General features: G+C 37.1%; 1 protein-coding gene across 7 annotated transcripts in view; it reads right to left on the bottom strand.

The window, feature by feature from the left end:
* The window catches only part of KCNH6 (potassium voltage-gated channel subfamily H member 6), a 109216-nt gene that overhangs the window by 30222 nt on the left and 66639 nt on the right, over positions 1 to 12355 (bottom strand). For all 7 annotated transcript variants that reach the window (XM_072414619.1, XM_072414621.1, XM_072414622.1 and 4 more), the window contains exons 3-4: positions 10901 to 11059; positions 7440 to 7651 (exon numbers count right to left, since the gene is read on the bottom strand). In XM_072414619.1, coding sequence (XP_072270720.1) covers positions 7440 to 7651; positions 10901 to 11059 — 371 coding nt within the window. The remainder of the gene's footprint in view (positions 1 to 7439; positions 7652 to 10900; positions 11060 to 12355) is intronic.

The raw sequence follows: 12355 nt of genomic DNA, 5'->3' as shown, positions 1-12355 counted from the left end.
AAATATATTTAAACATACTAAATAGGTACTTTGTATTCTTTAAATACAGTTGTATTGTTGGTACAGTTTTATATGCAGTGCATTGTGGTTGCCAAATCTTTAATAAAACAAAATACTAACAAGTAGAAGACATAGCGGTGGATGTTAGGTAGAGCTGACAGCAGCTCACATTTTTAACACCATGGTGTCAATACGGATTCAGTCTTAGCTGTACTATATAAATGTTTTGCAGAACAAGTGTTAGATTACAGAATCCTCACAGGTTTTACAAAGACAAAAAGTTGTTAAAAATATCAAGAGAAAATAAACTGCATTGATAACACAGAACCAAAAGGGACCTACAAAACAAAGGGAAGGGACTAGGAAATATACTGAAACAAATATACCTCATTTATATTTTAATCACCAATGCAAGCCATGAATTATCTCTCTTTTAACAAAGTGACATAGAGCAAATAACAGAAAAATTACAGAAAGCGGGACGGGAATTAGGGTAGTGTATCACCTACCTCCCAGGCATATGCACAGGTAGGTTGTTTAGAGTGCTCAGCCACAGATCAGAGCCCGGATAAACTATCACTACTCTGAGATGCTTGTATGATGTTATGGTTTGCACAACACCCCTTCCAGCTCATCCCAGAACCCCTCCTCCTTGCTCAGTATAGCTCCGCTGTCATATTTACCCAGGGATAAATGAAAAGGGGGGAGAATGGTCTGGTTAGAATACAACACTGACAGGAAACTCTTTCTGTATTAACTGTTGACTAGAGACACGAACATAAACAGAGTAGTCCTCTCTGGCAGGGCACTGGACACCACCATTAAGAGAATAGCTTTGCATAAGCGGATTAATGTGACAAGGTGGTAAGGAGAGGTGTTAGGCTATAAAACTGTAAAAGAGTTTGCAGATGCTCCCCAACACCCACCCTTCGTTCACTTACCGGCTTCAGCTGTGATTTTAGACTCATGCTTCATGTGTTTGTGTGACAATGAGACAAATTCGCAGCTCTGCCCTATATGACATCACTTCTCCAAATAAACGCTGTCCTACCTCTCTATCTGTGTCTGCATCGCCCACCCTCTGCCCTCTCTCTTTCCTTCACTTTTCCCTATCCTATCCTTCATCCCTATCCCTCTGTGTCTCTCATCTTCACCCCTACTGTGAGAGAAGGCAGGTATGCTGCTGATAAATGCAAGAGGTTTTTTAAATCTCATCAACATTATTTTTGGAGATAGGAGTTCTCAAGTACTTTTAGCAGAGATGCAGTAAACACGTGTCTCAGCACCCGACATACACCAGACGGGGAGATACTGTGATTTGTTACATACAGTATATGGCTGCTGGAAAGAATTCCCAGCTAAATTAGCAACTTAAAGGAACATGAAGACGGGAAGTCTCACAGGGGGAAAAAATAAAGAGCAACAGTATATTTGAAAAAAAAAAATGGTTACGTTGACAATACTATCAATTGTCAACTATGCGAACACATCATTTGTACATTCACACACAACCTGTAGCAAATGTAGTTGACTGCATACTCATCTACATTTGTAAGTAAAGGAAGACAAAAGATACTTTTTGTTATTCATTTACAGTTAATATTTTTGTGATATCAAAACTAAATCAATATCACAATATACATTTTTTTCTTAGGCCCAGTTATTATTCCCAACTAAGTAATGATATTTTAGGTAGGTATCTTAAACTACATCCATAAGTTAAATTCAGGAACTCTATTGTCTTGAATCAAGCACACTATTTTTGGTAAGCGTTCACCTTGTTCATTAAGGGTTTTGGGGGAAAAAAAACAGCTTCTTTGACTGCAGAACTAATGGAGAAAAAGAGACTGGGTGGTTCTGCATTCACTGCTAATGTGACCTTCACTGCTCATCAGAATCTCCCAGCATGCATCCTGGTAGTCAATACCTAGTTTTTATTCATATGATTACCAGCTCAAATACAAGTTTTTAATATTTTTCTATCATAAAGGTGAGAAAGCTGGGATTTTACTGAATGACTATAGAGAGTTAAAGTTGTAAAATATCTGCTTTCCAAACCACTAAATCTCAATAATCTTTATTCTAAACCTTTAAACCTAATATAGTTTAAAAACAGCGCTGAAAATGTACCTTCACTGGGGTTTTGTCTTGTGGGACAAGGAACTGCACATCCCTGTAGTCTCTGTACTGCTATCAAGTAGTAGGGAGGGGTAGGTAGGTTTATATAGAAGACCATCCATTCACATGAATGTGTAGGGCCATCAACAGTAATTCTAGATCCAAAGTTCTTACTTATAACTTCTGGTACCCCTGCAGAAAATAGCCACCTACACTACAAGCAATAGCAAATGGAATTAAAAACTTCAATTCAAAAAATGTAACAAAAGTATGATGTCTTAGAAAAAAACATTTAGGATTTTTAATGAAACTTCACTTAAAGCAAAACATTTTTTCATGTTTTGATTTTAAAGTGTATGTAAATCCCTAAACAAAACTTTCAATTTGTTTGTTACTTGTTATTGTTAAATATACCAATAAAAGAAATGTTATTTTTAATACATGCATAAATTCACCCTTTGATTCTGCTGGAAACCTCCCTGTGATCTCTTCTGCATTGTTATCAGTTAGCTGGAGCCCACGAGAGGGCTTTAAACACAAGCCTTTTAGGTCTGTGTGTACCAAAACATAGAACTCCCAAATATTCTCAGAAAAGTAAACATTTCAAGTTAGGAGAGTATAGTAGATACAGTATTTTCAAACACATGCCTGTCTAATATTATTTGTCAAATATTACAGCTTACGTAGAAAAAATTTAGTAATGCAAGTAGCTGTCCATTAATTTTGTATTTTTTATTATTGCAAAATATTATTTTTTATAGCATAAGATTTCAAGTTTTAGGACCTTTAAAGATTTAGGTTGGATTCACATGATTGCACTGGAGTCACACAGTTTTTTGGTTCTCCAATACACCTCCACTGTAGCACATCGCAATAACTACAAGACACAGCAATGTACTACAGTGTGCTGCAGATATGTTTCTCTGTCCACTTGGATTTATTAGCAGCCATTCAAAATAATGAACCACCTTAACACAATGCAACATAATTCCTGTTAGTGCAAAGCAGCAGAGCAGATAGATTGTAATGGGCCCTAATGTCCAATATTGGTATATTTACGTATCATTGAGGTTGAATTTAAGGCATTAGGTTGTAGATATGTTAGTAGAAAGTGAGTAACTACTCACATGTGAAAGGAATGTGCATGGAAATGTACACTGTACACTTACTGTAAGCAGGCTGTTACTAATATTGGAAATGGGGGACAGGTAGACATTTCTATTTGGGATAGAAGAGTCCCAGAGAGGATAGTTAATACCAAATAAAAGAATTTTTGAGGTACCAAAATCAGTAAAATAATAAAACCATAGTTTATTGGAACATCCTTTAAAAATTAATCACACAGTACTTAAAGAAATCACATACAAAATAAATAGTTCAATAAAACCATACAATAATTCAATACTTGCAAGTCCTATAAAGGCACCAGACACATAACACACGTCCCTTTTTTTTGGCCCCCAAAAGAATTCCTAATATGAATTGCAGCTGGCAAGCAGCTGTTCTATAGACGCGAGTAGTATAGACGCGAGGCGTCCCTAGACCAGCAGCCTCTGCCTATGCGTAGCTCCGCATTTTATAGACGTAAGTGATGCCAGGAATTATAGTAGCGGCATCACTCATGTCTATTGAACAGCAGCCTTTGCATGGACCTCTCAGAGTTTATACTGACAGATAAGCTCAATAATCAGCTATTGCTATAGTAATTGTTTTACTGTGCCAGAGAAAGCAGTGTGAAACCAAATGAATGCAGCAATTCATTGGTTTCATACTGCATTCTCTGGCAAAGTAAAACAAATATTCTCAGTAAGAAGAAACAAGAACACATGAGAAGAGCATGCAGTAATATGCAGTTTTTCATAGAAGAAAATTGTTATTATTATTGTTACCCTGTGCAAAAAGGTTACCACTGAAAATTAACTCAAAAAACTACAAATAGAGAAAGAGGCATAAGATTTTTTTGTTAAGCAAAAACTCTTTGTTTCCATATGAAAATGTTTTATATCTAATGAGAAGGAAAAACTTCCTCAATTTTTTCAATAAATTTCAAGTTTGGCCCGCGACTTTGTATTTGAGTTTGACACCACTGCTGTATGCGTTTTGCAGATCTGGTCTGCTTCTTCAGGAATTTGGTACTAATCCATTATTGATGTAATTGTATCATTAGTAGTAGTAGCAAGGGGCATTGTTTTATATATATATATATATATATATATATATGCATCTTTGAATGGCAGAGAGACAGATTCAAGTGCGGCACATAAGAAAAACTAGAAAAGAGGGATATAGCTGGTTTGCAAACATGTATTAAAAGAATAACATCGCTGGAAGAAAGTTGGAGCAATTGATAGGGATCCAGTCATAGTGAGTATTAGTGGTTGTTCTGCTTATGTGTTCTCGCATGTTCCAAGGTCCCTGTCCTCCGGTCTCTATCAGCGTTCCACATGGAACGACAAGACCAGAAGTGTTACTAACATTAGTAAAGGTCAATTTACAAATCTATAACACTTGTAATTCATCATGGTAGCATTTATGGCATAGAATGCATGTTTTTCCAGATAAATAAACTGAGCCCCATAGTTACTAGAAAGGAAGCAGAGCACATCAATTGGCAGCTGGCGATCACTGTCATTTGACCATCTGACAAATCTGCACTGTTTAAATACTGCTTTATCAAGAAAACAAAGTCTACCTCCAATGTCAAGGAGACTGCAGCACTGTGCTTAAGTACCCTATGTGAAAAAAATAAAACTTTCTGATCAGAATCACAAAGGCACAATATGCTCCCAGCCTTAAAAGGGTTAAAAATTCATCAGCAGCTGAATAGCATTTTAAGGATTATATAAGACCGTGAGAAGGATGGGTTTGATTTATTGCTGTACAGTTTTGTATTGTGTGTGTGTCTATGTAAGATGAAACCTGACAAACTCCAGAATCAGTTTACTCAGCCCCATGAGATCAGCACCTAGAGCTCCCCTTGATGGTTGGAGCGATGCCTGAAAGGCCATTAGGGACATGGGTGCCAATTCCTTAAAGGGGCACTATAGCTTATAAAGTTGTTTTACAGCGGTGATGGAGTATTATTTAAACACTCCGTTTTTATCTTTAGATTTCATCAAAATTCTACACTTAACACTAAACCAGAAAGCGTAACTGCAATTCTTTAGAGTTTGAAAGCTAAAAGGAAGTGTCCATGGAGATCTTTTCTGTTTTCCTAACGTAGATGTAACCTTATGCAAAACTAGATTGTAAAAACTTAGTCAGAATCCCCTTTATGTAAAAAAAAAAAAGCAGTGATTCATTCATTCATCATATACTGTTTAACAAAATGAAGAACTACACTGAAGGGGAATTTCCAGGAAAACCATATGTGGAGAATTACAGAAAGGGCGGTTTCCATAGATCTTTGATATTTTAGAAGAAAGCACAAAAAACTGGCACATTTTATGAGCTACCCAACTGTGGTCCCAGACCTTACCCTGGTAAATATGACTGACCATACCAAATGCAAAATAACAAAAAGGTTATGTTTAGTGTTGCTTATACCGTATATTAGGAATACTGTTTGATAATGTTTCGTTTCACACAAACCATAAGATGGCCTTTTTTATAGGTCAGAATATGTAGGTCTACCATCGTGTCAGGAGTCCTCATGTCAGAGGCGTCCTACGCTGACATTTAGAAGCATATTTTTAGTTTCAGACTAGTGATTAGTTCAATTAAAGTGTATGTATTTTCATTCTGTTTTTGATAAAATGAGAAAATGTATTAATAAATGAACTAGCAACAGGCTAAAGTATTTTAATGTACTTGAAAAGTATTAAGTAGACATGACCCAATGTATAGATACATTGGTTCAAAAGAAGGTGTCATTTTCTTTTTATCCACTTGGCAATGCTGTGATCAATTTCATTCACAACAATAACACATTTATTCATTGTCAATTAAAAAGAGCACAGTACCACCTAGTGGACTAATTGAAAATGACACTCCTAATCTAATATGCATTCCTCCAAATCTACCTAGTATCTTTCAAGTACATTAAAGTATATAAATCACTATGTGAATTATTTATAAATGTTCCAATTTATGGTTTCAGTTTACAAAATAGAGATCTATAATTACAAATCCTGACTGTAGAATCAGCAGCTAGTTAAAATAATCAACAAGGCTTGAAAATACAAAGCTTTTGTATAAGAGTTAATGTTTTCCCCTACAAGTTTATCAAATAACATACAAAAGTAAGGAACCATGCCCTTGTTATTAGGTTCACTTTGCCATATACTATGTATTAGGGAACCTATGCAAAGGAAATCATTCTTTCCAATTCTGCATGAACAGGTCCAGGTTGTTTCCACTGTTTACATTTTGAAAGCATTACACAAATTTAGTGTTTGGAGCCTTTTATGGCCTATATTTAAGTAACGAATTTAGTCAGTATTGTAAAAATAGAAATTCTTTCAGAACAAAAAAGTTTTATACCAGGTGTACACTAGGATAGCTCCCAAAACATTCTAAATTTGTAGACTATTAAAGCTTAGATGAATGATCTGTAGATATGCACATTTGCAGGATTTATAGTTTATTACTTACATAATTCAAAGTGCCTAAAGTTTAGTTTATAAATGTTGTCAAAGCTATCACTGAAAATTCATTTTGTGCTGTCATCTGTTTGGCTGTTGTCTGGAGTAAACACTAGATGGGGCTGATGTCATTTTAGTGCTGTACATTCAACACTCCATCAGCAAAACTTTAAGGTTTCAGTGACTTGTTAGGATATAGAGTTTGTTGAAGTGAATATATTGCCTTTTAATGCATGGGCTAAGAATCGGTTCACTTTAAGGCTCTCAGTAATTGTAAAAAATTGATTCATAAGCAGTTCCTAATCCAAACTTTAATATTCCACTATTAGGCCAGGGTGCCCTATAACCCAACTCTTAACCTTGCTTCAGAAAAGCTATTTTTTTTTCATTTCACTAATGGATCCATTACAATTTATTAGCAAGCAAATGCATTTATGATGATGTCTGGGATATTTGTTTGTATGGTTGAGGTTAATAAAAAGTGGCAACCTGGTTCAGATTTTGCAGTGGCGTTCAGAAAGTTTAACTTATATTCTGTTCAGTTTCGAAAATATAAATTCCTAATTGCAATTGATACAATGGTCTCGGTGCTGGTGATGCTCCTAGCATGTTGCTGCCATCATTGCAACAACAAAAATGTTTTAGAGGATGGTTCGTTTTCTTCACCTCATAGTATATTTTTCTAAAAATAAATATTAAAAGTAAAAAAGTAAAAAAAAAAGTCCAGCAAACACTTACCTGGGTAACCTTTTCTGTGACATTTTGCGTTCTTTCAAAGGCGTTACTTGGAGCCACAATCTCAATCTCTGTGGTGGAAGCTGATCGATGTTTTTCTAAATTGAACTCCACAAAGTTGAGGGTAAACTGGGGTATCTGGCTGATGGTTCTATATCTCATGAGGTCGGACTCATTGGTGGAGTTCAAGAAGCTTGGCTTCATTTTTGACCCCTCTGAGAAAAAAAAAATCCCGCAATATTATCACAAATAAAAATCATAAAATTGCAAATTGATGGACAGCTTACTTTTCCATCGGAAAGTACAAATATAACCATTGGCAATCAGAAGATAATAATGAAAGATAGTCAGAGAATACATTGAAAAAATAGTAACCTGGGTGAGTGTCTTAAAGTAAACCTCTACTTCCTCAAAGTGGGAAAAATCACACTCACATTTCTTTCACTTCCCTGCTTACCCATTAAGCTGTTTAGTCAAGAAAATACCCGGTACTTCAGTGTATAGAGGCGCAATGAAACCAAGCATCAAAATATGTTACAAAGGGAAAGCGAATAACTCTATGTAAGTTATACCATGAGCAAATTGGACCTATGTATGACAACTTCTCCTGATCCAAACAGCTAGATGCATGGTAAAAATACACGTTATCTGTAAATAGAACTATCATGATTAGCATAACTCTTGTGTAAATTCCAGAGAATTTGTGGAATTTGGACCTGGGCTCTAGTTCCAGGTGCAATTCTACACCCCCTATTTGTAGCACAACTCGGGGATAGACTAGCTCTTGGAGACTAACCCCCACAGTAACAGTCCTCAGTGAAGACCCTCTCCCTGATAGTCAACTTAGCGCAGAAGAAATTTTCCCCAGTGCAGAAAACCCCTCTGACCTCGATGACAGAGCCCCCCCCCCCACCAGTAACAGACTCCCGCTCAGTGACAGACCTCCTCCCTCCCCAATACAAACCCATCACACCCTCAGTGACAGACCCCCCCAACTTCAGTGCAGACCCCCATCTTACTGCAAACACAGAGATTTACTCTGCTAGGCTCTGCATTTCATCATGCTTGGAGTCAGGGCCCAGCAGAGAAAGTGAGTAGGGGAAGATTTCCTCTGCCATCTCTGTTTACAAGCAACAGCCAATAAGCTGAGCTATCAAGCTGGCCTTCCCTGGAGCAAGGGGATTGGTTGCAACTGTATTCTCTAATATTCCAGTTCTATATTTCTGCTGGGTAGATTCACTCAGATTCTATTTGTCTTTGTTACTAGGAAAGGAAGTGAAGGAGGATCTAAACTTTTACTGATGTCACTGTAGCAAAAGATAATCTTCTAATGGAGACATCCTTTCCCAGATATTGATCATCTACATGGGTTACCACTGTGCACCACTTAATAATGATCAGATTTTTGCAGAAAGCTACTTTCAACTATCGATCACAGTGGTGCCACTGCTAGCTTTGTATCACTAAATACAATAGAGATAGATGCCTGCTACTATCTCTCCTACCACCACTTTCCTACCCGGGCTTGTAAAGCAAAAAACAAAAAAAAAAAGGCATACCTGATTAATAAATTAAATATTGATTAAGGGAGTGCCTTATTACATTTTCATCCATCCCATATTACATTTTCATTTAATTAAATGTTTTCAGATTCAGTTTTTTAATCAATTTTTTTTAAAAGCCCGATTTCAGATTTTGTGGGGCCATCAAATGTTGGAAACTTTTAGAATTTTACCTTTTTAATATTTCCCCAGGGATTTGTCTGGGACCAGCCCTGCCTGTAATCCAGATTTTTACGTCAGGACTGCATTACCTAGCAAACATATACCCATAAATTCTATTCAGGGTGAAAATATATATGCAAAGATACTACAAATGTGTCAACACGATAAAAGAAAATATTAAACTCCTTTTAAGCTACAACACAACTAGGTGATTGATATCAACAATGCTGCTAATTTTCTGCAGCCCCTTTTTTTTGGAGTTCAAACCTTCCTTAAACTGAACCAATATTTTTTAAGGGATATCAGTCCTGTAAAGGAACGTACTTTATTTTATAGCCTGAAGGTGTCACTGTGTTAGTGCTTTTTATTAAACTACTAGCCTTAGGCTTTCTACAGCAACAGCAATGTTGTAACACTTGTTCTTTTTCATGAAAATATTATTATTATTATTATTATTAAACAGGATTTATATAGCGCCAACATATTACGCAGCGCTGTACATTAAATAGGGATAAAACAGATATTTCCTTTACTTCACTTTCAATGATCCTTGCTAAAATGGAACAGTAAGAGCTATATAGGTGGCGTCATGAACAGTGAGCAAGCAATCTTTTCATAACGTTCAGATATCTAGGTGGGGGATTTTCAAAACCTGATGAGACAATGGTGAGACAGATTACAATATTGTTTATCACATATTATAAATGACTGATTTTACTTCCCACACCACAAATTGAAACTTCTGAATAATAATAGGTAAAAAGAAAATGTCTAGTTGATGTGGGATGGAAAGTTTTGCTAGGTATTCATTAATTATGGCATCAGTTTGGACAGCTCTTTCAACTAACATTTGTATTTAGTGCTGGTGACAAGGCAGACGTCGGGAGGTGCAAATGTGCCACTTTACTAAGATCCTACGGATCTCCTCAGCCAACAGAAGCCCCATGGGCACCCTAAATTAGTTCAAATTTGCATACTGGACACACTAAGTGTTCTGTACTTAAAAGGAAGTGGCCATATTGTTTAATTAAGGCAATGGGAAACTTGTGGAGTTGCTTGAGCCCAGCCTTAGCTAATAACAGCCGTGTTTATCTTAATCTCGGGATATAATACCACAGTGTCTGCATACCTGGGTCTGGAACAAACACATAATTTCAGAGTATTACAAAGTAAACTTTGGGTAGGCAGGGCAATAAGAGCCGAGATAAGGGATGAGGTTTTATTGCTGAATTTCATGAAGGTGGTGGTAGAAGTTGATACCAGCTTTTTTTCTACACTTAGCACACTCACCCTTTAACACAGTGGTCACCAACCTTTTACGGACCTCATGGACCACTAAATTCATCATTTTAAATCCTGCACATGTGCGGGGAGCTGTGTGTCACTCAAAGGGGAAGGAACGTCCCCCAGAATAAAGTGAACCCGCATATCACAGGCTCAGATCTGTTTGCTAAACATCCTGGGGGGATAGTAGTGCGGGGCTGTGACTACGAGGGGACATGATCAGTAGGGTCAGGAGAAGGACCCCGCTGGGGGGGCTCACTGGCCAGGTAATTTTTCTGCAGACCACCATTTGTTCTTAACACATTCAAAAAGCAAAGGCTTAAAAATTTATATGGAATGACTTTATTCGACAAGGTTACATTAGGTGTACCTAGATTTCATAATTCAGGAATGTTTATAAAAAAGGTCCAATGTATATGTGTACTCCTATCCAATGCAAGACAATACTACAATCACCTGAATTGAAGGCAGCTCGTGTCAACCTCTGATGTAGGGTTTTGTTGGCCTTTCTTGCCAAAAGTAGTGCCAGATCTTCAAAGTTTAATATGAACATGATAACGTCCCCCTCCTCGTTCTTCACTGGCACAACATCGACCAAGCAGCGCAGACAGGAGCCTGTGGAAGGTAGTTAGAGTTTGTTAGCGTATATATGCAGAAAGTTGATATGCAAAGTGCAGTAAACATTGAGAAACTCCAGCTATGCAATACAAATTTGCATCCTGGAATTAATTTGGGGAACTGATCACATGCTTGTAATTGAGCCTGAGAAGGTGTGGGCCTGGTGTCCAATTTTAAAAATGCGGTACCCTAAAAATGACATTCTAAAACATATAAAACAATTTGTAGCTGTGGGAATATATCTGTATGCCAGTTGGAAAAATATTTTTTGGCCTTGAAATGTTGTATGGTCTAGCAGATGCAATTTATCTTATGCCAGCAGTAAAATAAAATGTGGAATTTCACCAGCATACTCCATGCCTCCCAGGCTACATGCAGACTGGTATTTACAACCTGCTTGAGTGCCGTCTGTTAGCAGCTCAGTTTGAAGCCAAAGGAACAGAGATTCCTTCCACAGCCTGAAGAGTTCATTAAATTGTGAGGTAACACCACCCACCCTTTATGGAGTCTATTGAACGGAGGATTTTGCACGTAAAAGGAACTTGTTTTCTTATAGTGATCTAAAAGCCATTGGGCAGCTTAAGCCTAAAGCAGAGAAAAGTGGAGGCAGCGGTCAGAAGGGCTGTCAAACAGGTATAAAATGATAGTACCTAATATGATTTATTAGGCATGACCAGGTAATGCATGTCATGTTTATAGTTTCCAAGAGATATTGCTAACTAATCCTTTTGGTGGATGTTATTGATATTTTACACAGGGACATATGTTACCTTTCATCCATTACATTCAGAACATTCAGATGACACCAATGAACATGGTAATGGCACAACTTACTTACCTACTAACTCTAACAAGAACTGTGTTTAAAGGCTGGTACAGCTCCTAGATTTTCATCACTGAGATTGTTCACAATCGTCTGGGGTTTAAGTCCAGTTTCTCTTCACCGCCCCCTTCTTTGTAGAACAAAATGGGCTATTTGACAGTAGCCAACGACAAAGATCTCATACGCTTTTTTAACGCCCACAGCTCACCTATAATCTGATATTTAATAATATTGCAACCAGCCCATGTTCTTCTAAAAATACTAAAATATCTCTGTTGACTAATTTCAAAATCTGGATGCCTTGCCCCCACAAATGTCAACCTAATATAAATATGAACCTGTAAACCTGGATGTTAGCCAATCAAGCAGGACACCAAGAACCTCTTCCTGACTTCATTCCCACCGACCCAATCTCTGTCCTATTTTCAGTGGTTTCTAAATTAGAGTTCCATTGAACCCTAGGAATCCTC

This window comes from Pyxicephalus adspersus, chromosome 6, assembly GCF_032062135.1.
Source record: "Pyxicephalus adspersus chromosome 6, UCB_Pads_2.0, whole genome shotgun sequence".
Taxonomy (NCBI): domain Eukaryota; kingdom Metazoa; phylum Chordata; class Amphibia; order Anura; family Pyxicephalidae; genus Pyxicephalus; species Pyxicephalus adspersus.
This window is presented reverse-complemented; position numbering and strand designations above follow the sequence as displayed.